Source organism: Pholis gunnellus (assembly GCF_910591455.1).
Source record: "Pholis gunnellus genome assembly, chromosome: 8".
Lineage (NCBI taxonomy): Eukaryota > Metazoa > Chordata > Actinopteri > Perciformes > Pholidae > Pholis > Pholis gunnellus.
In genome coordinates, this window is record NC_136534.1 from 25,646,264 (window position 1) to 25,672,470 (window position 26,207).

The 26,207-nt window shown below is 41.2% G+C and overlaps 4 protein-coding genes across 5 annotated transcripts; 3 read left to right on the forward strand and 1 right to left on the reverse strand.

The window, feature by feature from the left end:
• The first annotated feature begins 127 nt into the window (after window positions 1-127).
• On the forward strand, window positions 128-5,782 carry mettl25b (methyltransferase like 25B). Of its 2 annotated transcripts, none has more exons than XM_079164873.1 (8): window positions 128-478; window positions 1,271-1,389; window positions 1,633-1,849; window positions 1,938-2,000; window positions 2,493-2,678; window positions 2,991-3,760; window positions 4,669-4,853; window positions 4,934-5,782. In XM_079164873.1, exons 1-8 carry the CDS (start codon window positions 377-379, stop codon window positions 5,074-5,076), a joined length of 1,785 nt encoding a protein of 594 aa, XP_079020999.1. In that variant the 5' UTR covers window positions 128-376; the 3' UTR covers window positions 5,077-5,782. The 2 variants fall into 2 exon arrangements, with proteins under 2 accessions (XP_079020999.1, XP_079021000.1); XM_079164874.1 differs by having other exon boundaries at window positions 2,493-2,630.
• A 1,161-nt stretch (window positions 5,783-6,943) lies between these two features.
• LOC306699741 (uncharacterized protein) lies at window positions 6,944-14,586 on the forward strand (the record flags this gene model as incomplete). The annotated part of the gene is made up of 11 exons (XM_079164461.1): window positions 6,944-7,324; window positions 7,867-8,232; window positions 9,031-9,396; window positions 9,983-10,336; window positions 10,442-10,459; window positions 10,694-10,757; window positions 10,842-10,885; window positions 11,113-11,263; window positions 11,390-11,503; window positions 13,124-13,191; window positions 14,202-14,586. 11 exons carry the CDS (start codon window positions 6,944-6,946, stop codon window positions 14,223-14,225), a joined length of 1,950 nt encoding a protein of 649 aa, XP_079020587.1. The 3' UTR covers window positions 14,226-14,586.
• Window positions 14,587-15,933: 1,347 nt separating this feature from the next.
• LOC306699742 (methyltransferase-like protein 27) lies at window positions 15,934-18,582 on the forward strand (the record flags this gene model as incomplete). Its single annotated transcript, XM_079164462.1, has 5 exons — window positions 15,934-15,942; window positions 16,170-16,298; window positions 16,796-16,931; window positions 17,890-17,982; window positions 18,212-18,582. 5 exons carry the CDS (start codon window positions 15,934-15,936, stop codon window positions 18,439-18,441), a joined length of 597 nt encoding a protein of 198 aa, XP_079020588.1. The 3' UTR covers window positions 18,442-18,582.
• Window positions 18,583-18,941: 359 nt separating this feature from the next.
• On the reverse strand, window positions 18,942-25,367 carry sri (sorcin). Its single transcript, XM_079164876.1, has 8 exons — window positions 25,062-25,367; window positions 23,388-23,438; window positions 23,213-23,282; window positions 21,931-21,974; window positions 21,046-21,193; window positions 20,522-20,635; window positions 20,358-20,416; window positions 18,942-19,226 (listed from the first exon to the last, which is right to left on the reverse strand). The coding sequence occupies exons 1-8, from the start codon at window positions 25,101-25,103 to the stop codon at window positions 19,200-19,202; spliced, it is 555 nt and encodes a 184-aa protein (XP_079021002.1). The 5' UTR covers window positions 25,104-25,367; the 3' UTR covers window positions 18,942-19,199.
• Window positions 25,368-26,207: the final 840 nt, after the last annotated feature.

Sequence of the window (26,207 nt, forward strand, 5' to 3'; positions counted from 1 at the left end):
TATTATTGTGTTTAAATGACAATTGTCATAAAGTCATGATGTTACACACTCCGGTCCAGTAGGTGGCGGTATGCACCTTAAACGTTGGTTGGTAGTCCGCCATTAAACTGAAGAAGAAGAACGCATTCTACATGTGAACATGTTACAGCTATGCTAAAGTTAGCTTGATAGTGGCTAACAACAACAAGCATTTTGTCGAAATGAAGAAACGCGGGATTTGCTTTACAATTTCCGATGTTTAGTTCAGTTCGACTTCGTCTTAACTAGCAAAAATAACGCAGAAAGCTATATTAGCATTAGCTCGCCTTCAAAACCAAACGTCTGTTAGCTTAGCGAGCTGTTTTAGCTAAACTTCCCAGCAGCCCAAGATGTGGAGATGTTTACGTCAAGCCTTCCAGCAGATCAACAGAGAGAGCTGGCGAAAAGACTCACCGCGTTCCTGTCTCAGTACAGCCACGTGTCCGACTCCTACATAATTGTGCGTATCGATAACTGACTTGTCACAGCTTGCAGCCTTTTCCAGTTTAGCTTTATCTATGAGTTATATCATTGTTGTGTTTGTAAACAAAAATGTTGCCATTGGCACACTGTTGTTGCATATATTGCATCCTTGATCGTGTAGATTTTGGAGCTAGATTGTGTGTCCACCAATCACTCAATCAGTAAAAAATCAAGGTATTTTTTACTTTATTATACTACTCTTGTCTGACTTCTCACAAGCCAGCTTTCCATCCCCTTCCTGTCCAATGAAAACCACGTATCTCCAGATGTGTTGATGCTGAACGTTTGTGATAAACTGAAGGATGAAGTGTTTCCTTTGTGTTGTGAAAAGCTGGAAAAAGCATCTTCACAAAGCTGAAAACAGGACAGAGACGCTACAAACATACGATGATCTTATAGAATATGATGCTTTGATGTACATTAAACTAACCAACAGGATATAAAGGAGTTAACCTGCAACATACACCCAGAAACATCAGATATAACAGTTAAACCTTTTACTGATCAATCACTACTTTTACTACTTTAAATACATTTAGTTTATAGGTACTTTTAATTCAGTACTTCCTCCACCATCCCTACCATCTGATTTCAATGCTCATCTGTTTGAACTCATGTATATTCATGGGGTGAGTATGGGAAGGGTTCTCCAGCTGTCTGGTTTAAAGAACTAATAGTTCTTTAGCCACAATTTAGAAAAAAACTGGATTCATATCCCATTCTCTGTAGTTTCTATAACAACTGTCACATTGTTATTTCCCCCCCACAGGAGTTCTTCTCTAAAGATCACTGGCAGTCTTTACCCAACACGTGGCAGCCTGTGCTGCAGGATCTGACGTATCGACAGGTTGCAGACCTGTTACTGGATGCTACACATGGAGACAGGAGGTACTGGGTTTTAATCAGGCCATTCACAAAGTCTTACACCAAAAGTAAGGTTAGAAACAATCTAAATGAAACAAGGAGCTGAAGCACAAAACGGCAACATTATACCAAAGCTTTACAGTAAAGCTTCCTGTCTAGCAGCATGGACCCTTTGTGGGCTCTGTTGACAGTGAGAAAGATATAACATCCTGCCAGCCTCGTGATCTACATGATGATTAACCGTAAGCTTGTTTTTGGTCCTTCCAGATATCCTTCGGTGTGGCCTCTGTCCCTCCTGGCGTTTCGTGCCACCGCTCACGCTCTGGCGTTTCCCAGAGAGCGCAGGCGGGAGCGAGGCGGCGCGGTCGGCTCGGTGAAGCCCGAGGAGTTCCTGGACAACCAGAGTCAGAGCTCACTGCTGGGACACATATTCAGGAAACACGTCAAACCCAAGAAACAGCACGAGATCCGCAAGCTGGGCTCGGTACGGGATTGATTATTGGCTATTGTCACTTTTTTAAAAGTTTAAATTGACCTGTTTCTCTGAATCAGTTTCTTTTCTTTTATTCCAGCTGGTGAAACAGCTTTGTGACCAGACTGACTGCAACAAGGTGGTGGATGTTGGCTCTGGACAGGTATTATTCTGTCCATATTATTATTATTATTATTATTATCATGCAGTATTTGTGCATGTCAACACTGCAGAGACAGCTTGTGGTTAAGTTAAACAACTAAAACTTAATTTAGCAGATTATTCTGTCAGCAAATTTCATAAGACTTAATACTTTTTTTAAAACACACAAATATCTAAGTCTCATGTTTAAAAGATAGCCCAGTAATTTCCTAAAAACAGCAACTCGGTGTTATTCTTATCAAACAAAACAGGAGGAAATAGTGCATTTGTTGGGGACTATTTTCAGTGGCGGATTAATCCACCTTTGGTGCTCCAGAATCAACTACAGCGTGAGTGTTCATGGTGACAAAGCAACATGTGACCCGGTGTCACAGTTGGTGTGTTTTTAATAGAACAGAAGAAGAAGAGATGTCTGCTTTAGGTGCACGTCACATGAATAGCACTTAAAAAATCCTCACACGTGAAACATTTCCCTCCGCTCTGCTCCAAACAGGGTCACCTGACCCGTTTCCTGTCCTTCGGCCTCGGACTGTCCGTGACCGCAATTGAGGCCGATGGCACCCTGGTTGCCACGGCGTCCAAGTTTGACGGACAGTTACTGTGTGCCTTGGAGAAGGAGGCGCGGAAAAAGGTCGGTGCTCCGCTGAAGTCGTTACACGCTATCAGACCAGAAACAAAGGTTGGTTTTCAAAGAGCATTAAAGTTACTGTGAGGGACTTTAAACTGGTCCTGAACCAGTCTCAGTGTAGTCCTGATCCTCTATGTGACCTCCATCAGTAAAGAGACCACCAGAGAGAAGACGGTCTATTTCTATAGAATTATTCTTAATGCGCATCATGAACACTTTAGTCCACAGGGAACAGAATCAACACTAAATAAAAGTTCTTCGTAGTAACTTTAAATTGTCAAAATCACTTTTTTAAGCTTCACATTTCTTCACTGAAAGGTTCTTAACGTTCGAGCTTTTTATAAAAATCTTTCTTCCTCCTAGAACTGCTCCTCTCTGGTCCCGGCATCACGGTCGTCTCCCCGCCACGTGGCCGGTTGGGTGAACCCCAAGGCATCATGGGAGGCCTTCATCGAGCAGCTGAGTGCTGCACAATGTGTCAACGAACGTCCCCCGACTCCGCCTGGACCCAGCAAAAAGAGACCGCGGGCCTCCGAGCATGTTGACCCTCCCTGTTCTCATGCGGTCCAGACGGAATCTGAATCGACATCGCAACACCAGTTCAGAAAGGGCGAGTCTGAGGGGGCGTCATCTGCTGCAAACTGCCGCTCGTGTGTCCGTCAGGAGGGTGCAGGTCCTGAGCGAGGCCATCCGGACTTCGTCCTCACCGGTCTCCACGCCTGCGGTGACCTCAGCGCCACCCTCCTCCGCCACTTCGTCAACTGCCCACATGTGCGCGCCATCACCTCCGTGGCGTGCTGCTACATCAAAATCACGACCAAAGAACACCCCGACCCTCCGGGTCTGGTACCGGCTGCGCAGCCACCAGACCAGGACGCCGACCCCTCAGAGTTCGGCTACCCGATGAGCTCCTGGGTGGGGGGGCTGCCGGGACATCGGCTGTCCTATAAGGCGAGGGAGGGGGCGTGTCACGCTGTCGAGGACTATGCTCGGAGGCTCCGGGAGGGAGGCGAGGCGCTGAGGACGCACTGTTACCGGGCCACGCTGGAGACCTTCATCGCGGACACGAGACCGGATCTGCGGAGGGCGGGAATCCAGACCATAAAGAAAGCCCACTTACTGCCATTTACAGAGTGAGTGAGCACCACAGCCGCCAGTCCCACAGGTCTAATGGTTCAACTGGTTGTACTGGGCGGCTCAGAAGAGGAAATAACCAAAAGTCCTAAACTGTCCAAGAATGCAAACCCCAAAAAGTCTTCGCTTAAGATTAAGTTAAACCAAAACTCTATTAATGAGGAAGATCTTGGGTTCATAATAATGAGAATAAATATGAACAAAGTTTAGATCGTACCCTCTAAAATAAATCAAACACTATTACTAAGCTCGTTTACAACATATATATTCATGGCTGTGTTTTAATAGATCTTAAGCAATTAGTCCGTTCATTGATTATCTGATCGGGAACACCTGTTTGAGTCATTAATCAAGAAAAAATCCCCCCAAAAAATCTGTGTTTCCAGCTTCTCAAATGTTTTTTGGTTTGTTTTATACAATTGTAAAATGAGTATTTAATACATAATATTAATACATTTCTGAAAGATATCACCTTGAACTCTGGGATATTGTGATGGGCATTTTTCACAATTTTATATATATGTTTTTAATGTTTGTTGAACTGGAAATTAAAACTGGAAATTAAAAAAATGACTCACCAGCTAAAAGTAATGTAGTAATGTGAATAAATAAGCAACAATGTACATTATCCCGCTTATTACACGGCTACTTTTTTAAAGAAATCAATAAATTGAAACAAAATATTGATTTTAAAAATGATTTCATTGCTTCCACTAAAAAATAAATAGTCCACTCGCTGCGTCCGGAGATCAGAACTGAATCCATGTCAACGGTCTGTTATTCACAGCAGCTGTCTGCTATAACGTCGTAATTGACCAATCAGAATCAAGTATTCAACAAAGCCGTGCAAAGAAGGCTTTTTCAATGTTAATGCCCTCCTCTGTCTCCATCCACGTCCCCTTGTCAGGTACGCCCGTCTGGGTCTGGCTCGGGTCGGCCTGCCCCCCGGGTTGCCTCTGGACCCGGAGCGGGTGGAGGCCATGCTGGAGCAGCAGGGCAGGGTGGTGGTCTACTTCAGCCTGGCGCTGCTGCTGGCTCCTGTGGTGGAGACGCTGGTGCTGCTGGACAGGATGATCTACCTGCAGGAGAACGGTGAGCCGCTGGATGACTGTTGACGACGAACGATCTCTTGTTTCCCCCGCCAGCTCTGACTGAAGCCTCCTCTGTTGCAGGTGTGGACAGCCAGCTGGTTCCTCTCTTTGACCCGAACTTCTCTCCGAGAAACTTTGTGCTGGTGGCTCTGAAGTCCCAAGTTCATCAGTCACACGTTTTTGAGGATGAACTCAACGTTTTTAAACGACACCAGGAGCCCTAAGTCATGATTTTAGCCTCGTTTTTGTTAAAGCACAATGAAAGTTAACGCTGGAAACACACCAGAGGATCGGCGAGGTGCGACATGCAAATAGACTTTTTATAAGAAGTGGACGTAGTCATCGTCATGTCACCAATTGGTTTGTGGTCGCCATCTTGTTTTTTTTGCAACCAGTGAACAGGAAGTGACCATATTTGGACTGAGGAGGAGTGACGTAGAGACGTCGTTTACGTCTCTGGTAGAGACCTGTCAATCACCCTGTAGCCCCGCCCCTAAAGCATCCCCTGCTTCTTCCTCCTCTTTCGTTTGTTTTGTCTTGCTTCCTGCACTGGAACCCTTCAGGTTGGCAGCTTCATGATGACACGGGAACGAGCCTGAACTGTGAAGCTCTAAAGCGTCTCGCTGTACAAAAGTGGACACTCAGTTGGTGTTTTCATTAACTTGTGATGACTCACGAGGATTCAAGTTTCAGTATGGACCAAATATTTTGTTTTTAGAAAATTGTGCATTAAGTGTTGGGATTGACGGACCAACGGATGATCTGAATCAGCATCTCTACAGCCACACAGCAAACAATACAAAATACTGCTTATTATTACTGATACCTTTCAGTTACATTTCAGATAGTTTTATATGGAATACTTTGTTGGTTGCAAAAGTCCTGTTCTGCTACACACCTTGGATCTTTCTGTCATTAAATGCATTCATCTCAGCTTTTATCTTTATAAAAGTCTCTGATATTTGACTCCAGGCGTCCTCAAAGCAATGTCTTTTGACTCAGAGGTCTTTGAAAAGGGAGACAAGCTGGGCGTTAAAATACCCGTACTAAAAGCAGAGCTTCTCCCCTCTGGGAGCCGACACCACGCTGCTGGAGACCCAGGACGTATTGCTGGACCTGCTGGAGGGAAGGGAGGCACGGGAGGACCAGGACTGAGAGGGGCCGACTGTCAGACCCTGCTGCAGTAAAATGAGAGGTTTTCTTAAGGGAGTCTGGCGCTCAGAGACACTACCACTCTAGTCCACAGGGACCGACAGAATCAACACTAAATAAAAGTTCCTTGCAGTAACTTTAATCACCTGAAAATAAGAATAGTTACTACCATACTCAGTATGCCAGAAAAGGATTCAGGATGTCACAATAGTAAGTCAAATGCCAAAAAACGTCCAACAGGATGTCCTGCTGCAGCCGGTCGCATTTTGCAGTATGCAAGCCAGCATGCTTTTCTAACCCACAATCCTTTGCACAGCAGATATATGACCGAGAAGGTGCTGAAAGTACACGGTGCATGAGGAGGTCCCAATTGAATGCATTCTGCATGCAACAGAACGTACTTTGTGAGGGTATAGCTGCAGTGTGTACTAAAATTCAAAAGAAGAATGATCCTATCTAGAACGCAGTGAAGAGAGTCAACCACTTTCTCTTGCACTGCTGTTTTATCAGGTCAGTCTGAAATCAACTAATCCTGTTTACGGAAAAACATGTTGACACTTTACTTTCTCGTTCCTATTAAGTGTTGAAATACTTTCCTCCCAGAAGTCAGGTTTATTGTGCCAGCCTTTGTGCAACAGAAAGCCCCCCCCCCCCCCCCCAAGGTTACACATAAAAACACAATCACAACCAGATGTTGACTTGTTCCTCAGAATAGGGCTGCTGCTGTTCTGGGACCAGTTTGTTGCTCATTTTGAGTTCAGCATCTTATTGATATGTGACCTTAGCAGTGGTCCTAAATCAGTGCCGTGTTCGAAGAGACCTCATTCGTGGACTCCTACTCCACCTCCTACACAGAGCAGCAGAGACACTCTGGTCTCAAAACCTCTGAAAGCTTTAGTTAAACAGCACAGGGCAGTTTTAGAGACCACTCGAGGAGCCATGAAGCATTTGTTGTTGGTGGTTTTGGGCTCTCTGCTGTCTCCTCAGCGGGCACACAGCAGGGCTAATTGCAAGCCAGTAACATCCAGCTTTTGTCAAGGTTTGGGCTACACCACGACCGCGTATCCGACCGGAGCGACGGGCTTCAACCTGCGGGAGACCGGTCAGATTGTGGAGACCGCTTGCTCGCCGAACGTGGCCGTGCTCATGTGTCGGGTCGTCGTGCCAGAATGTGGCTCGGAGGAGAACAGCCAGATGAAGCCGTGCAGAGCTCTCTGTGAGAAGGTCAAGACGGACTGCGACTCAGCCCTCAAGGCCAAGAGGCTGCTCTGGCCAACGAGGCTCCGATGTGAAACTTTGCCAGAGTCCAACTGTGTGCAGGTTAGTAGGAACTGATGAGGACATCAACTCTTTGATGCAATCTAGAGGCAAATATTGTACTTTTAACTCTGAAACATTTATCTGACAACATGTGTTACTTTTCAGGTCAAGATTGAAAATGTAAAACAAAAGAACAAACAGTTTAAAAGTATTTATGCATTCTTATATATTAAAGTAAATACTGAAACAGAATATTATGTAGTTAAAATTAGCCCTACGCTGATGATATACTGCTTACATAAAAGCATCAATAATAATATTCCAGTAATGTAGAAGGACTACTGTATATATAAAACGCTGAGAGAGGTCATTTTGCATAAGGAGTACTTCTACTTTGGATTCTTCGAGTTCATTGTGTTGCTAATAATTTGCACTTTAAATTGAGTTGGATTTTGAATGCAGGACTTTTTTGTATTTTTGGAGTAAATGGTCTCAATACTTCTTCCACCACTGGTTGTTACAGCGTTAGTGCTGAGGTCACAGTACAGAGGCATCTGAAATGATATTTTAGACATCACTGATTTATGCTTATTTTCTTTCAGGGTCAAGGCCCCAGTGTGCCTGAAACACCTCCTGCATCCTGTCAGACAATCACTGTCCCTGTCTGCAGTGACCTGTCTTACACCGAGACCGTCCTGCCCAACGTCCTGGGCCACGCGACTCAGGAGGAGGCAGGAATGGCTCTACAAGTGTTTGCACCACTTATACAAGTCGGGTGCTCCACCCACCTGAAGCCTTTGTTGTGCTCCGTCTACACTCCCAAGTGTTTGTCGGGAATCCCTCGACCTCCCTGCAGAACGCAGTGCGAGCAGGCGAGGTCCGGCTGCGAATCGCTGATGAACAAGATCGGCTTACAATGGCCAGAAGCTCTCAGGTGTGAGGCGTTTGCCACGGAGGCCTGTGAACACGTGAGTCTCCTCTTTTCTGACATCTTGTTTTTTGACCGTCACCATCTTGGTGTTTTGTAACCAGAAGTGACATGGGAGGGGACCAAACATTTTACAATTAACTTTCATGAACTGAAAACTCACTGTCAAAGGGTTAATGTTCTAAGACGAAAACACAGACAACTCCCAGATCAGACAACACTTTGGTGTCGACCTGTCGATCACAAGGTAGCGTTGCATTCTCACTGCTGACTCCTCTGGTTGTATAGAAGTCTATGAGAAAATGACTCTACTTCTCTCTTGATTTATTACCTCAGTAAACATTGTAAACATGAGTTTATGGTCTCAATCTCTAGTTTCAAGTCTTCTTCAATACAGCATGATGTTCATTTAGTGAATGATGGTCCATTTAGAGTCAAACAGACCATAAAGCAGGGTATGCTTTAGGGGCGGGGCTACACAGTGATTGACAGGTCACTCCTCCTCAGTCCAGATGTGGCAACTTCGGTTCATCGATTGCAAAAAAGCAAAGATGGCGACGGTCGTAATCCAAGATGGCGACAGCGATATTATTAAACTAGAGGCTTCAAGTCCACAAACCAATGAGTGACATCACGACGTCCACTCATATACAGTCTATGGGGTCAACCAGCTCCTCTCGTGTGACATTAAGACAGACAAAGTAACTTGCCAGTTTTCCCAAAGACAAATCATCGTAGCAGAAAGCCACTTTTTAAAAAATGCACTACGAGCAGAAGGGGCAGGTGCGAGCAGCAAAAGATATTCAGAATTCCCTGATTTGTGTTTCTGTTCTTTCAGGTTCAAGGCTTCGGTTTTACTCAAACATCCACCGCATCATGTCAGGCAATCACAGTCTCTCTCTGCACAGACCTGCCTTACACCGAGACCGTTCTGCCCAACATCCTGGGCCACAAAACTCAGGAGGACGCAGGCAGGGAACTGTTTCAGTTTTATCCGCTTGTAAAAGTGGAATGCTCCACTCATCTGAAGCCTTTCTTGTGCTCCATCTACACTCCCGAGTGCGTGTCGGGAACACCTCGACCCCCTTGCAGAACGGTCTGCGAGCATGCGCGGTCCGGCTGTGAATCCCTGATGATGAAGTTTGGCTTCGAGTGGCCGGATTCCCTCAAGTGTGAAGCGTATACCACAGAGTCCTGTGAACACGTACGTCTGTTTCGACTCCAGTATGAAAATGTTTACTACAAAGGATGCTTTTGTATGTTACGCTAGGGTTTCTTAACATTGTGTGACTCATGGCCCACTTTTGATTGTTGCTAAATTTACAAATGTCAAACTAACAATAATACATTTGTTAGCTTAACAATAAAGTTACTTAAGACTAATAAGATAACTAATGACACTGGTTGTTGTGTAATGTAGTGTTAATGTAACACTAAACCATTAGTTAGCTTAGTTTGTCCGTTTTGTTTCATCAAAGTCACACATAAAGGTAAAATGTTTTAAGAATTTGACAAAAAAGTTTTAAAATTGTACTTAGAACCGAATGCAAAAGTCAAAGTTAATTTCCCGTTGCAATCAGACCAATCTCGTATTTTCGTTAAGGCGCTATAGAAATAAAGTTACTGTAAACTATTGTCTGTCAAAGGCCAACAGTTCAAACATTGTGCAATTACAGTATTTCACCAAAGGTGTCGCCGAAATACGAGAGATTTAAAAAAAAAAGGCAGCACAAGCCTGTCCAATGGGAATTAGACTGCGAGTGACAGCGTCCACGTGTGTCTTGTTCCAGTACGGCGTGGGCAGCAGCGGAGGGATCTGTGAGCCGATCACCATACCGATGTGCCAGGGCCTGTCCTACAACCAGACCATCAGTCCAAATCTGCTGGGACACACGAGTCAAAGGGAAGCGGTGCAGAAGATGTCCTTTTTCAACGCATTGGTGCAATCGATGTGCTCGGTGGACATACGCCTGTTCGTGTGTATGGTGTACGCCCCCCAGTGTTTGGCGGGGGAAGTGCAGCGGCCCTGCAGGTCTTTCTGTGAGAGGGCCAAACGGGGCTGTGAGGGTTTGATGATGAGCTTTGGCGTTTCCTGGCCAGATGAGCTGCAGTGTAACTCGTTCCCAGAGGACAAATGTATATCGGTAAGTAAAGGAAAAGATAATTGGAAGAAGCTAACAAATGGAAATGATCAGATTCCTCTCTGCTTACCTATCTTCACATGACATCATCTTCTTTCTCTTTCACAGGAAGACAGCAGGTCCGAGGTAAGTGTTTACAAAAAGAAATTAGTGTTGATTCTCAAATTATACCACTCGCCGCTAAATGGTGAAATTTAACAAGTTAATGCTCAACACGCGTATGTCACCGCGTAGGAAAGCACATTGCTATCAACAGATAAGTGACAACTTTGTTGGCTCATTTGTAGCATGAAAACATGTATCAGGCAAGTAAGTCGCTCGATTCTTCATCAGACTTTGATGCGTTCTTGTTTCCAACAGATGTTAAATGCTGAACGACTTCTCGCTAAGCTGATCGCCGGGGGCTACTCTGTTCGTGGCAAAAGTCAGTTTATTTTTCTTCTAATTTTAACAACACTATCATCATCTGACTGAGAAAGGTTTTTTTTCTTTATTCTCCCCAATTTAGCGCTGAGTCTCAAGACAGCCCATCTGCTGTTGACTCTCATGGACGTATCCTTTGCTACTTCACTGCTGGTTCTGTTGATCTGCTCTGTGTTTACAGACATATTTAGTTATCACATCTGGAAGTGGACCATATGTCTCATTAGAAGGTACCAAACTCGTTCTGAATCCACTGGATGAAATATTTGACCTTTGATTCTTCATGTAATAGAAGCAACGAGGTGTTGAGCCACATGCTTTCAGTTCATTTAAAGCTCTTTAACCAGCACTTTCAGGCAGACAAGACCGGAGACCTGAATGTGGTGGAGGTCTTCAAACTGGAGCACTACGTGGCTGTTCTCAGGAGGGAGTATGTGGAGAGCTACGAGACGAGGACCCCACCCTCCGTCACCCAAACCCAAATGAAAAAGGCTCTGTCTCTCCGTGGTAAGACGTCTTGTTCTTTGAAGCAGCCGAGATGTTTCCTCAACATTATTTAAGGAGCGGCGAGTTCAATCAGTCTCGTTTCATTTGTGGATTTTCTTTTCATCCTTTATTGTCTTCATCGTGCAGAATACGATTTAGACAATAAAACCTTCAGAGTTCTGTGGCAAGAGAACCGCTCCAAAGACGGGATCGACTACGATGAGTTTGTGGCCGTCCTGACAAAACTTCAGATCCTCAAAGGTAATCCATTCATCCATCTATCTATCCATCCATTCATCCATCTATCATCAATCCATCCATCCATCCATCTATCCATCTATCCATCCATCTATCATCTATCCATCCATCCATCCATCTATCATCTATCCATCTATCCATCCATCTATCATCTATCCATCCATCCATCTATCTATCCATCCATTCATCCATCTATCATCAATCCATCCATCCATCCATCTATCCATCTATCCATCTATCCATCCATCCATTCATCCATCTATCATCTATCCATCCATCCATCCATCTATCATCTATCCATCCATCCATCTATCACCTATCCATCCATCCATTCATCCATTCATCATCTAGCCATCCATCCAGCCATTCACCCATCTATCATCTGTTCGTCCATCCATTCATCCATCTATCATCAATCCATCCATCCATCCATCTATCCATCTATCCATCCATCCATTCATCCATCTATCATCTATCCATCCATCCATCCATCTATCATCTATCCATCCATCCATCTATCACCTATCCATCCATCCATTCATCATCTAGCCATCCATCCAGCCATTCACCCATCTATCATCTGTTCGTCCATCCACTCATCCATCTATTCATCCATCCATTCATCCATCCATTCATTCATCCATCCATGTATCTATTCATCCATCTATCCATCTATTTCTCCATCCATTCATCCATCTATCATCTATCCATCCATCCACTCATCCGTCTATTCATCCATCCATTCATTCATCCATCCATGTATCTATTCATCCGTCCATCCATTCGTCCATCTATCCATCTATTTCTCCATCCATTCATCCACCCACCCATCAATTCATCCATTCATCCATCCATCCATCTATTCATCCATCAATCCATCCATTCATCCATCTATTCATCCATCCATCCATCCATCCATCCATCCATCCATCATTATCTTTAGCACTTCCTTAGTTATTTTAACCAAAGGACGATATTTTTCCTAAACTAAGTATTTCATCATCTTTTCCTAAACCTAACCAAGTTGTTTCCTGTGAAGACAGAAGTTTATTTTGAAAAGACTGAATTCATGTAACGAGCAGATGCTGGACCATCGTTGAAAAACAAGTAACCTTTGTATGAGGACACGTTGCATATAAATGTATATATTGAGGTTAGCCCCACATGCATTGAAGTGATGTACACACTAATGCATCAATAATAATAATCCAAGAATGATAACAATATACATTATTCTGCGAATGGTCTTTTGTAGACTGTGGTATTGTTACTTTTACATAAGTAAAAGATCAGAGTACTTTTTCTACCACTGCGTACTATGTTTTACTGCGTACTATGTTTTACTGGGTATATAAAAGTGCATTCCACTAAGGAAAAGTGACACAATGAAGTTTTCTCCAAGATAAACCTCAACCTACAGATTTAAGTGGATCTGATCAACTTTTATGATTTTACTGTTTTGTTTCTCTTCATCAAACATGATGAATTCATTGACGACTGTACATTAACACGAGGAGACTTCTTGAGTTAATTATTGTTATATTTCTTCATACAGTAGATTCTTCACATTTACACAAGTGTTTAAAACGTTTTGGTGACGTTGATATTTGCTTCCTGTGTCAGAGCGTTTCCAGGCTCATCTGCTGAGTTTGCCGTGTGACTGCCAGGTCGCCAGCTTCTCTTTCAAGCAGGTGAGTTTAAATGTTTTCATTACTACGTTCAGTAAGAAATATTCACCTGTACTACAGGATAAAGATGTCAAGTACACAATAGTATCACTTAACTACTGAAAATAAATAAAGTTTCCCTTGAAGTGATATTATAGAAATAATACATTTAAAGGACTATGACACACGCAATACTGCTACTTAATACTTCTACATCTCAGAGGGAAGTATTGTACTCTTTCCTCCACTAAATATATTTGATACTTACTGTTAGTTACTTGTTACATTAAAGAAAACATGATCAGTTCTGTACTTCTAATCTACCCAGTAGTACACAAAGTATCTCAAACTGGGTCCACATTGAAGAAATACCACATTAAAATCCTCTCACTTGTATTTGTTAGTTATACAAAAAAAACGGAAAATATTAAAACACTTTGAAAGGAGCCATTCTGCATAATGAGTACTTTAAGTACATTTAGCAGATAATACTTCTGTACTTTTTCACTTTTTTTACACGGGTATTTCTACTTTTACTCAATTAAAGGATCTGAGTACCTCTTTCACCAAAATATGAAATATTTATACTACAAATACAGAATGTTGTGCAGCATCTATATGTTTATATACTTACTGACATTAAGACAATTATTTTTTGTTACAAGTTTTCTAAAATGTTATGTTTGAATATACAAATGAGGCGTTATGTAATGGTAACTTTTGGTGAATTTAGGAGAAATCTACAGACGTAAACAGACAAAGTAGTAAAATAAACAAATAAATGTGTATTTTGGATTTTTTCTTTCCACTAGTCTGAAAAAAGATTATAGAAGTAAAATAGCCCAAAATCTCTAAATGTTTTTGCAGTAGATTCATAAGTCAATAAATAAACCGTCTATATGAAATAACTACGAGTTAAAGACTATTTTTTACACTTCTGTGACTTAAATACTAAATTACTAAATATTTTGTCTTGTAAAATTAACATTTGCATATTTAAAGTGAAATTTATTAATTTGTTTTTCTCTTTTCAGTTCATGAAATCAGCGATAATCTGAAGATCAAACCGGAGAAGGAGAGAAATAAGAATGTGTTTAGAGCTGTAAGGACCATATATGTGGTTATTAAGGATCATTTTTATCATCCTCATTCCTAAAGTTCAGGAACATTTATCGTCGATGTCTGAAGTTTATATTTAGTCCATTTTTATGTGTGAATCTAAAATATCCAACATGTTTCCAAATGTTTAAAAGTGTTATAAATATTAAACTATTCACATGTTTCAGCCTCTCCTCTCCTCTCTGTGTTCACTTCCTGACATTGTCTTGATCGTGTTGTAAAGTGAGAATAAACCTAACCTGCCTCAGGCTTCTGTCGTGTTTCTGTGTTTGACTTGTTTAGCAGCTCATGCGCCCAGGTGTCTGCCTTATAAACCGTCATCATGATCACTGCTCTCACACTCAGACCTGCTCCTCTACCTGAACAGATCCACACACAGGTGAGTGCAGACGACTCTCACACCTTCATCTCGGTAAGGCTGTATTAGTACGAGGGCTGAAACTACAGATTATTTTCATCAATTAATCAACACTATTTTTGGTTTCTTAAAAATCCATCTTCAAATGTCTTCTTTTGTTTGATCAACAGTCCAAAAGATTCAGTTTACTTACTTGGTTTGATGAATGTTTCCAACGTTGTTTCCAATTAATTGTGAAATGATCAATCAGCGATTTTTTAAATCTTCAGATGCAGGTTCTGAATATTTAAAGTGTCCTTAAGAGTTCAGTCCTGGTTGATTTGGCGACACCCTCTTTCATCTAACAGCCCACTGTGGCTGCTCCTGACTTTTTTATAGTCATGATTAATACTCTTTTTAGAAATACAATACATAGATTTTTGTAACCACTAAAGAAGAACAACTGTAAAATATAAGAAGTTAAAAAAAGACAAAATCTCTTGAGTTCGTCCCTAAATACTGTCTGACTTCCTGTCTGTGTCTCTCAGCTCCAAGCCCATTGGTTCCTACTGATGACGTAAATCTTTAAAAACTCAAAGATATAATCTGTCTCTCTCACCAGAATTAAATCAACGAGGGCCTCTCAAGGACAAATACTGCAGAAAAAACGTCCCTGAATCCTGACCTCAGATTATCTGTTCAGCCACAGGGAAAAGGTTTGTGTTCTGCATTCCTGTGTTGTCAACTCCACATGTCGCCATTTGACGTGTACATTAAGTACGATCAAGTGGGTGCGTTTTTGTTCATGAATGAAATACAATGAAATACAAGAGATAATCATGTGACTCATAGACTTGAAAAAGTATCAAATAAACCAATAAATAAAATAAAATAAGTCATTCAGAAAACTGCCCCAACCACCAACCACACAACCTTCTGCTGAGATATAATGAAAGAAGTGAGTAAAGAAAACCTGTCCCTGAAACCTCAAACTCAGATTACCTATTCGGCTGCAGGGAAAAGGGTTGTGTTCTGCATTCCTGTGTTGTCGACTCCACATGATAAGTACGTGTTACATGTTTCCTCTCTGGCAGGTTTGAAGTCGTCTCCTCATCATGTCAGACAGCAGCAGATCGTTGGACGATCTGAGGACCTTCCTTAATTTCACAACAGGACTCGATTTACAGCAAAGGATGAAGTTCTACGACAGCTGGGCAGAGACATACGAAATGGTCAGTGGACAGAAACTCATCCTCCTTCAGGTCTGATGGAGACTTCAAGGCAAGAACAACAAAATCTGTCTTTTAAGAATGAAACACGTCTGAAAACTCAATCATTATCTTTTGTTGTGATCTCTCAGAATCAAAAATATCCAGTTAACACGTTTGAATATTCAGGGTTATCAATGTATAAAAGCAAATCATCTGCATAGAATAACACTTTACTCTGCTTCTGGTCCACAAATACAGCCTGGTATACAGGGGACTGATGGACCTGAAACTGATTGTTTGCACACTTTGTGTTTCTTACACATGTTTTTAAACAGGACAGTGATACGCTGAGCTACAGGGCACCACACCAGACGGTAGAGTTCCTGTTTGATAACTTCTCTGGTCGTCCTGAACAAGTTCAGGTTCTTGATGTCGCCTGTGGGTCTGGATTGGTCGCTAACCTGGTGAGCCCCAAAGGAAAATGTGTGGGGTACCCCAGGGCTCTAGCCTTTGCCCTCTAATTTTTTATATATGTCAGTGACATAGGTGCAGTAAAGTGCAAGTTGCTGCTCTATGCAGACGATTCAGCCTTATTTGTGTCAGAGAGAGATACTAGTGTCATCCAGGATACACTTGCAAAGGAACTGGACTGTGAGAATTGGCTTGTTGACAATAAATTATGTTTACACCTGGTAAAAAAGAGTCCATACTATTCAGTTCCAAGTGCAGATTGCATAAAAAAAGGCTCATGATAAAATGTTTAGGGAACAGTATTGAATCAAGACTAGTGTCCCATATCATGGGGGGACCACTACTACTTACACCACCAGAACTGATATTGTGCATACCAATCTGTACGCAACCCCACCTAGACTGATCGCTGGACGGACAGACGATCAGACCAAACCTCAATCTTTAGAGGTATCAGTGTTAATGTTGGTCGTTCTTCTTGTGTTTACAGATGGTTAAACTGGGCTTCAAGCACTTTGTGGGAGTGGACGGCAGTCAAGGCATGCTGGCTCAAGCTGCTAAGACCGGCCTCTATAAGGAGCTCAAACTGGCCTTACTGGGAACAGAGCCACTGCTTGCACAGACTGGTACACTACACTCACACTTCATACACACTATCAATCAATCAATCAAAATGTATTTGTATAGCACATTTTAAAATACAACAAAGGTTTCCCAAAGTGCTGCACATAGATAAGCAGTCAAACATTCGAAAAGACTGGATTAATAAAAGTAAGTAAAGTTCAAGACAAAAATCAAGACAAAGTAACACAAATCACACGGCTTTTAAACATTGGTAAGGTGGATGACACCTAATATGAAGGTCCCAGAGCTTCGGGGCAGCAACAGAGAAGGACCGGTCGCCCCGGGTTGTCCTTTTTGTTCTAGGAACAAGTAAAAGCTGTTGGTCGTGAGATTTTAGTGAGCGAGGTGGGGAATAGGGCTGCAGCAGGTCAGACAGATAGACTAGGGCGGCGCCATTTAAACACTTAAAAACAAATAACAACATTTTAAAATGGATTCTGTACTCTGCTGGTAGCCAATGAAGGGATTTTAAGATCGGTGAAATGTGGTCACGCCTGTGTGCACCAGTTAAAAGTCTCGCTGCTGAGTTTTGTACCAACTGAAGGCGTGAAAGAAGTTTTTGGCCGATTCCAGCATACAAAGAATTACAATAGTCCAGTCAGCAGGTGATAAAAGCATTTTGAGGAGAGAAAGGCTTTGACCTTAGCTCAGAGTCTTAGCTGAAAGAAGCTGACTTTGACCACGGACACAACTTGCAGGTCCAATATAAAACATGAGTTCAAAATCCACCCAGATTTTTGACATGGAATTTGCAGTGGGTTACCATGGGAAATGTGTTTTGCCTGAGTTGTTGCCACCGACATAAAATCCTCGAGAAGCTTGTTCTTGTTTTGGAGCAAAGACAGCATGAAGTGGTGAGTCTGACTCAATGAAATTGACATTCATTATCATTTTATTGCAGCAGCTGGGCTCCACCTCTTCATACAAAAACAAGCTAACACCTCCTCCTTTTGGTTTCAGGTATGTTTGATGTGGTGATGATCGTTGGTGCTTTACGAGATGGTTTTGTGCCGATCAGTGTCATCAGGGAGCTCTGCCTCGCCGCTAAACCAGGTAACCAACACTGTTCATGAGTTTTCATGGGAGCAGGAATTTAAATAGCCACTTACTATTGAACCTAATGGTATTAAAGTGACGTTGACATTATCTTGTGCAAAAAATTTACTGTTTTTTTACTTCTTCGCTGGATTTTTATGTACCTGTTATTATTTACTTTTGTATAAACTTAGAGACGTTAAAGCTCTCTCTTCTTCTGTTCTAATTGAATATTTTATTCCTGCAGGAGGATACATCTGCATGTCGAGAAACGGCATAAAGTCAGAGTCTGGAAACAAATACAAGGTGTCTATGGAGAAAGAGCTGCAGCTGATGGAGGACGAGGAACTATGGAGTCATGTGATCACCAAAGAGATGGACAAATACATGATAGATGTGTATGATCATTTTGAAGACGTGCAGAATGACAAATACCTCTATGGGACCATGTACCTGTACAGGAAGTCACTTAACTAATCACTCTATACCTGAGTCCATTCGTTCACTGTCCAATATTTTGAATAGAACGTCAGAACGTCAGCTCCCTCTCACCTCTTCGTGAACACTAATGAATGTTGTGTTTATTATTGGCTCGTGTGCTTCCCTCTGTTGGACGACACTGAAACACAATGTAATACATCTCTTTGTTTTTTGTGTCGTAAGTTGATATAATGAGTAAAACTCATATGAAAAACATTCAGTTATTATAAACAAAAGGCTAAATATGAACAATAAACTCATTAAAAGGAAAGACATAACAATGTGTCTTGTATTTCACTTTATTTCTGTGTTTGACTTGTTTTCATTTAAAATCTTCCACATCAGGAGACGTTCTTCACCTCTCACAGTCCAAAGATATGCAGCTTAGGTTATCTGAGAACTCTAAATTGTTTGGGTGAATGATTGCATGAGTTCAAGAATACAAACAAACAAAAACACTCAACTGTTGTCAGAGGGAGTGAACAAAGGAGCCAGTCTGCGGTGGACATGTTTATTCATTGCATACATGCAGCTCTATGGGCTAACACGGGGTTGTAATTGGTACAGAGGTTATTATAGTGGTATTAGTTTGTTACAGTACACATGACTTTGTTTTAAAAAAAAAGAAGGAATGTGAAAGTGACATTTAAATCCTGTTTTTACAACAATGATTAAGAAATACACAATGAAAGTACATGAAAGTTTATGAGAAGATTTAAAGGGCCGGCGTGTCCCGTCTGATTGGTCTCTTCCTCTCATATGCTCATGGTGACCTGGATAAACTAGAGAGACAAATATCCAGTGTTAGTGTACGACTCTCTTATCATATATCATCTAGCAGCAAGATCATCACCTGGAGTCATGTTTGTGTCCACCTGATGAATACGAGTCCTATAGGTAACAGTCACTGTCCTTTTAGCTCTAGTTTGGTCTCCACCAACTCTCTTTAGCTGCTAAATGCTTCATTGTATTTCACCAGCTGTAGTCTCTAACTGTCTGTCTGAGGTTTGAAGCAGGAAGTGTACAGTGGCTTTATCTTGTTTACTGAAAACAGCTTGCTGCTGCAGGAATCTTCCCTCATGAACAGGAGGGTGAATATTGGACTTAAATTAATCAGGTGGAACTCCAAATACACGTTCATCCACATGCAGGGTGTGCAAATAGTTTCCCTTTTCATTTTTAAGAGGTGATAATCATAAAGTCATAGTTTGCATCTGCTGCCCTAAAGTGTCCAGAAAACAACAGTTATTTCCAGTTAAAGAGATGCATTTTCAAAATATGAAGAAAGACCCAACAGGGTTAAATAACTGTGTCGATGCTTAACGTCTCCTCAACGGTTCATATATCTAGAGTTACTCCTCATTTTTAGTGCGTTTTCCAACTAAAGCTAGCAACACGTGTCAATTTCTGCTCGTTACATACATTTTTTTTCTAACTTTCATCTTTACATGAAATACTTAGTTAGGTTTAATGAAAGATGGTCAAATACTTAGTTATGTTTAGCCAACAAAACCACTTCGTTAGGTTTAGGAAAGGATCATTGTTTGGGTTAAACTATTGAAGCAGAGTTACTAAAGTACACAAGTTACGTGACAAATAAATCAACGTTGACTTCTCATTTCACGGGGAACAAACTGCGCTCTCCTGGCTAAAGGTTCACGGTTAGTTGGACCCATCCGCCTCGTGTCTTTTGCGGTCTTTAGACTTCCTCGTTGTGGATTACAAACAAAATGATTACTGAACGTTATTTTTGGCCTCAGATGCTTGATACATCTTTGTAAAGTCACAAAACAAAGTCATAAATATTTAGAAGAAGCAGCCAGATCCTCCTGTGCAGTAACGATGGACTCAGCTGTGCTTGATAGAAGGAGAGACATCGAAGCTTTAGTAAATGAAAAGTAGTGAAAACTTACATCGTCATACTGAAATGTGGCCGCTCCAGTTTGTCGTTGGTCTCTTCTTCTGAACTGATCTGAAAAACAAGATTAAAAACTGTTGACTTGATGAACTCTTTGAATACTTTCATTGTTCATTACTGAGCATTTGTTCATTGTTGTCGTTTTTCCCGCCCACTCACCAGTCAGGGCTCGGAGTTTTGTGCAACAGCCCACGAAGTCATCGAACGCGATTCTGCCTCCGCAGCTGTGGCGCTTCATGACGATGTTCATGGCCTGAGGGCTCAGATTAAAACCTGCACAGGAACACGTCAAAGAAACCACGTTAACGTTGTGCACTGACAGAAATGACCCAATATCTGGTTTTACTCTGCCAGCCTTGTCAGCTCCACAGCACACATCTGCTTTTATATGCTGATTAAGGCGAGACACTACAGGTACAACATGTGTTTTTACATGCACTGGTCTACTTAAAGATGTTGGTCTATTTCACTTCTTTCAGACTAGAGGAAAGAAAACATTTATTTTACTACTTTGTTTATTTGTGTCTGCAGATTTCTCCTAAATTCACCAAAAGGTACCATTACATAAAACCTCATGTGCATATTTAAACGCCACAATGTTACCCTATTCATCTGTAGTTCACCAAAGAGCCTCCACAACATGAAACCGGTTTCCTTATTAGATTTGAGAGATTTAGATTTACCCATGGAGTTTAAGGCATGCTGCAGCTCATTGCCCTCCACCGACCCACTGCGGTCCCGGTCGTAGGACATGAAGGTGGACTTCCAGCCGTTCAGAACCTGCCACAGCTCCTTGAACTCGTTGAAGCCCAAGCTGTTGGAAAAATCCCTCTGAGACAACACAGTCGGTCAAGGACACAACACAAACTCCTCCAGTTGTGTTTTTACCACTCAAACAAGATCTCATCATCAGAGCAAATGTGTAGGTACTCACTGACAAGCTTACCAAGGGGATAACTATGTGATGAGAAGCTAGATTACACACGTATACACTACTGTTTACTTTGCTGGTGGTATTTAAAGAAATGAAATGTATTCTACTGATTTGTATAGGCAGGAAATGTTACAAGACATGTACAAATATCTGCTTAATTTTGTCACAATTCAAGTGTGAACAGCTTAATAACACGGACTGTATTTAAGAAGTGTGGTCATCGGTTGGCTTCGAGTTGATGCTGTATTGAAGAAGACTTGAAACTAGAGATTGAGACCATAAACTCATGTTTACAATGTTTACTGAGGTAATAAATCAAGAGAGAAGTAGAGTCATTTTCTCATAGACTTCTATACAACCAGAGGAGTCGCCCCCTGGTGGACACTAGAGAGAATGCAGCTTTAACACATGAAGCTTTGGCTTCACTCAGTTGCCGTCTACTTAACAACAAAAGAAAACTCGGATGTTGCACCTTTAACCGGGCTTGCTGGCGTTTTGAATATGCACACAGGTGTTACTAACACCAGGAACCTGAAACCAAAGCAGCCATCATTCATTTCACTTTTACACCTGTGCCGTCTGTCTACTGTCTTCAGTGAAAACAAAGGCCTGTTGGCCGATGGGTGAAGGATACATCCAGCATGCTGACCATCAGTCTGCAGGTATCCATGCTGAAGGCTGTGAAAAACAAAAACAAGACGGATTGTGAACACAAATCTAAAAACGCTGGCCCAATCACACTGTCAAAGGAGTGTCTAAGGAGTCTCTCTCGCGGACATTTCAAACCCTTTATGAACCCTTTCCGTAAGTCCGCATTTCTGCAGACTCTGCCTCAGGGAAATACCCACAATTCATAGCAATGTGCACTGACCACAGGGTTACCAGTGAAAAAAAAAACAGGTAAATAAAGAGAACGACGCACGTGTGTTCAGCCTGGCATGTTACATTTAACCAAACACATTAAAGATTAAAGATGGAACATAAAAACACACGAAAAGCAGAGATTATAAAATGATTCTTTCATTAACCATTTCTTTTCATTTAGTTGTTGAAGCTGTTCTGACTCTCATCTCGTGAGGAAAAGCCTGGAAGACTTTTAAAACAGGAAGTCAACAATATAAAATAAATACCCATAATTGTACATAACATGATATGTTGTTAGGCTAACTAACTGACTCCTTAGCTGGCTAGCTAGCAATGTAATCTTTGTAATGTAACGGTCTGTTACACAGTCTATCTGTTTTATAGCCTCACTCGGTCCAGACAGCATGCTGAAGTATTTATACATTTATTATAATTTGTGTAAGCAAGCATCATATTGATTAAACTCTATTTATTTAATTGTAGTTTAAAGATTTAATTAGAAATTAATTAAATGGTGATTTGTTTAAATTGTGCAACAGAGCTCTGCTGCTGGTTTTAACTCATTTTAATATATTTATTTTGCACAATTTAAACAATAAAATAAAAATGAAGAAACATAACCGAGATAAATAATATCACGCTGCAGGAAGAGGCAAAAGGCCAACTGGGTTTATTTGAAGCCTCCACTTTTATAATATTAAAATATCACAATATTACAGAGAACATGAAATGAATATGCATAAGATATGACTACAAACAATATTATTGACAAGATGTGTTTACAAGATATGAAATATGATAACAATATCAATACATTACAAGCAACAAAAAAAAAGTAATTGTGTCGTGTGTGTGTGAAACTAAAGTTTAATTTTAGTTTCCCTTAACTCTGATTAGATCAAATCTTCAACCCAGCATAAAAGTGTCTTCATGCACTATCTGATGCTTTCAATGGCTGCGCGGGCCACTGTAGGCAGCAGCAGCAGGTTAATGTGTCTCAGACTTACAGAGCGTTTGTGCTTTGAGTGGATACTTAATATAAAGGTTCTTACGCTTGTATGTGCCCGAGATGCCGGATTGCGTGAGGCAGCGCTGCAGCTCGTCAGATGAGATCTGTCCATCCTGTCACGTGTTTTTAAGAAAACAGAAGGAAGGACAATACAGTTGAGTACAGTTAGATAAAAAACAGATCAATCTGCAGAACTGGAGAAACATCAGTGTTGTTACCTGTCCAGCTACAGCTGAAAAATACCCGTAGAGAGGATCCTGCTGCAGAGGCTGCAAGATAGTGAGGTCGAGTGTTAGTGACGGGTTCGTGGTAGATGATAGGTTTGTTGTTCTCAATCAGTCTAACGACTGAAAATGTCAAATAAAAGTGAGTTTACATGATGAAACGAGGTTCAGGAAGCTCCTTTTCTGCCCTTTTGTAATCGTGTTTTGAAATCTTTCCTGTTAACTAACTGGGACCAACGTCTGTTGTTTGTGCAGCATCAGAGTCCTTTAACTTATCTCACACCTCATAAATGTTGTATTATCAGAACAAAACTCGTAGATCATCAATAGCTGCCTGCACACGTTACATAGTTCACCAGCGCTGACTCAGAGTGGGAGTGTTGACCACTGAAAAGACTGGAAATGATTATCGAGTGAGAGTGTGTTCCTCAATCTGGGCTCATAGAGAACAAACCCAACCCTTCCCCAACCCACAATTATTGTAATTGAACAGTCACACACACACACACACACACACACACACACACACACACACACACACACACACACACACACACACACACACACACACACACACACACACACACACACACACACACACACACACTAGATTGCATCAATGCTAAAGAATTTGGGTCACCGGAGCTACAAAGGTTTACAAAGGATTCCTCTGAACAAGAGTTTAAAGGCAACAAATAACACACTTTCTAGAAAGTTTACTCGAAAACAAAATGTATATTCTGATGTAAAACTCACAAGAAAACCAACATCTAGGTTTGAGGTACTTGTACAAATACATACTTTATAATTCAGCTTATTCTTTTTACTCCACCACATTTATCTGACGGCTTTCGTTGCTTTACTGATTAAGATTGGACAATTAAACTTATGATCAATTTATAGAAATGACATATTGATGTGATTTTGGTTAAATTAGCGCCAGATAACTAACTACTAAATGTAAGTGCTACTTGCATCAGTAATCTGTTCAATGATACATAACAATATCATAATCAACAGGGGGCATTTGTCTCCATAACAAATCACTACATTTTTAGTTATTTCCACATTAATGATACAATGTATAATCAACAATTACCTTATGAGGTATTATTATAGTTTAAGATAAGACTTTATAAAGTAACAAGCTTTACCAGCTGCAACATTAAAGTGATGAACACATTAATGCACCAATAACTACAATACAATATATAGATTATTCTGAAATGGGTCATTCTGCATAATGAGTACTTTTTTACTGTTTCTACTTTCGCAATAAGTTGACTTATACTTTTACTTGGGTAACATTTTGAATGCATTTTACATGTAACAGAGTATTTCTACACTGCAGTAAAGGTAAACATATCTGAATACTTCTTTCACCAGCTGGTAACATGTTTAAAAAAGCTTGACATACAGATGTGGAAGCAGCTAAAGACCACGTTAGCAGATATCTAGCACGTTCTCACACATGTAACTGATGAATTCCCATTATACACCTTTACACAGAGAACACACCTGCAGCTTTCTGCATTAGTGTGTGACCTAAAGCCCTGATGACCGATATCCAGACCGACTTCCGCATTCTGTAGCCAGGATGTCTATGACGGGACGGTGGTCGTATTCAGCTTTAAACCGATAATTAATGACATTTTAAGGCTTTCTTACCGCGTGTCCACCGGGTGCAGCACCGTATCCTTGATATGCCATAACTAAATATATTATAACTACAGTGAAACTGGATAATAAACCGCGGTTACACCTCCTTTAATGAACTCCGGAGGGTGTGTCTGCTGCACGTAGAAAACACAAACGCCCAAAAAAAAAAAGCTGAAAAGTTAGATGATAACGTTTTGTAAAGTATTCTGGAACAACGAAGCGGGTCCGAAGGTGGATATAACCCGAAGAAAAGCGACCAGACTCCGGGAGGTAAACAGCCACACAATGTAGCTCTTTGAGATGGTTGTTAAATGTCCGGTTTCCTTTACTGCTGCATTCTGATTGGCAGTCAGTGACCTCGTGACCTGGGATCGACCAATCAGATCAAAGCTGGCTCCAAAGGCCTTTTTGCGACACTGAAAAACAAAGATGGACTAATGAAATCTGACCCGACACTACAGCTGCAGTATTCAGATACTTTACTATAAAGAATACTCTGTTACAAGAGAAAACTTCACAATGTCCAAACCTCAACATTATTACTAATATATTGATATTATTAACATTATCAGTAATACATTAACATTTATAACATTATTAGTAATACATTGACATAATTAACAATATGGAACAAGCAAATGATGAAGAACAATTATCAAAACGGTTTCCAATTTATTTTCTGTCGATCAACTTATTGATTAATCGACTAATAATTTGAGTTGTACTAATACTTTAAATTACAACAAAACACATTTTATAAGCTATTCATAAATGTAGCGGAGTAAAAACTACAATATTTCCCTCTGATGTAGTGAAGTAAAAGTAGAAAGTATAGCATAAAAAGTACAACTGCTCAGTTAGAAGTCAATGTAGAAGTGAGCACACCACGTTAATACATCTAAAACACTCCAGCTTGCTCTGAAATAATGTGAAATAAATATTGTTTAATGGAAAACATGATCCTTTAATAGAAGGCATTACATCATAATGGAGGCGAGATGCCCAATCAGCTTGTTCTCTAAAGTGACTCATACCGTCCCTCCTGCTGCGTCCAGAGAAAACCCATCTGTGGCTGAGAGGAAGAGGAGGGGAGGAAGACTTCAGTAGATTTCTCCTCTCTGACCACAAACACTCGTGGACGGCTGCAATGGACAG

What these genes read in the sequence shown, in the direction of transcription:
- mettl25b (XM_079164873.1), top strand. Translation starts at nt 377, where the DNA reads ATGTTTACGTCAAGCCTTCCAGCAGATCAACAGAGAGAGCTGGCGAAA. An exon ending in GCTACACATGGAGACAGGAG is followed by an intron (nt 1,390 to 1,632) that starts GTACTGGGTTTT and finishes TGGTCCTTCCAG; the next exon opens with ATATCCTTCGGTGTGGCCTC. An exon ending in CTATCAGACCAGAAACAAAG is followed by an intron (nt 2,679 to 2,990) that starts GTTGGTTTTCAA and finishes TCTTCCTCCTAG; the next exon opens with AACTGCTCCTCTCTGGTCCC.
- sri (XM_079164876.1), bottom strand. Translation starts at nt 25,103, where the DNA reads ATGGCATATCAAGGATACGGTGCTGCACCCGGTGGACACGCG. An exon ending in CTGCACCCGGTGGACACGCG is followed by an intron (nt 23,439 to 25,061) that starts GTAAGAAAGCCT and finishes ACTATCTTGCAG; the next exon opens with CCTCTGCAGCAGGATCCTCT. An exon ending in CATCTCGGGCACATACAAGC is followed by an intron (nt 21,975 to 23,212) that starts GTAAGAACCTTT and finishes TGTTTTTCACAG; the next exon opens with CCTTCAGCATGGATACCTGC.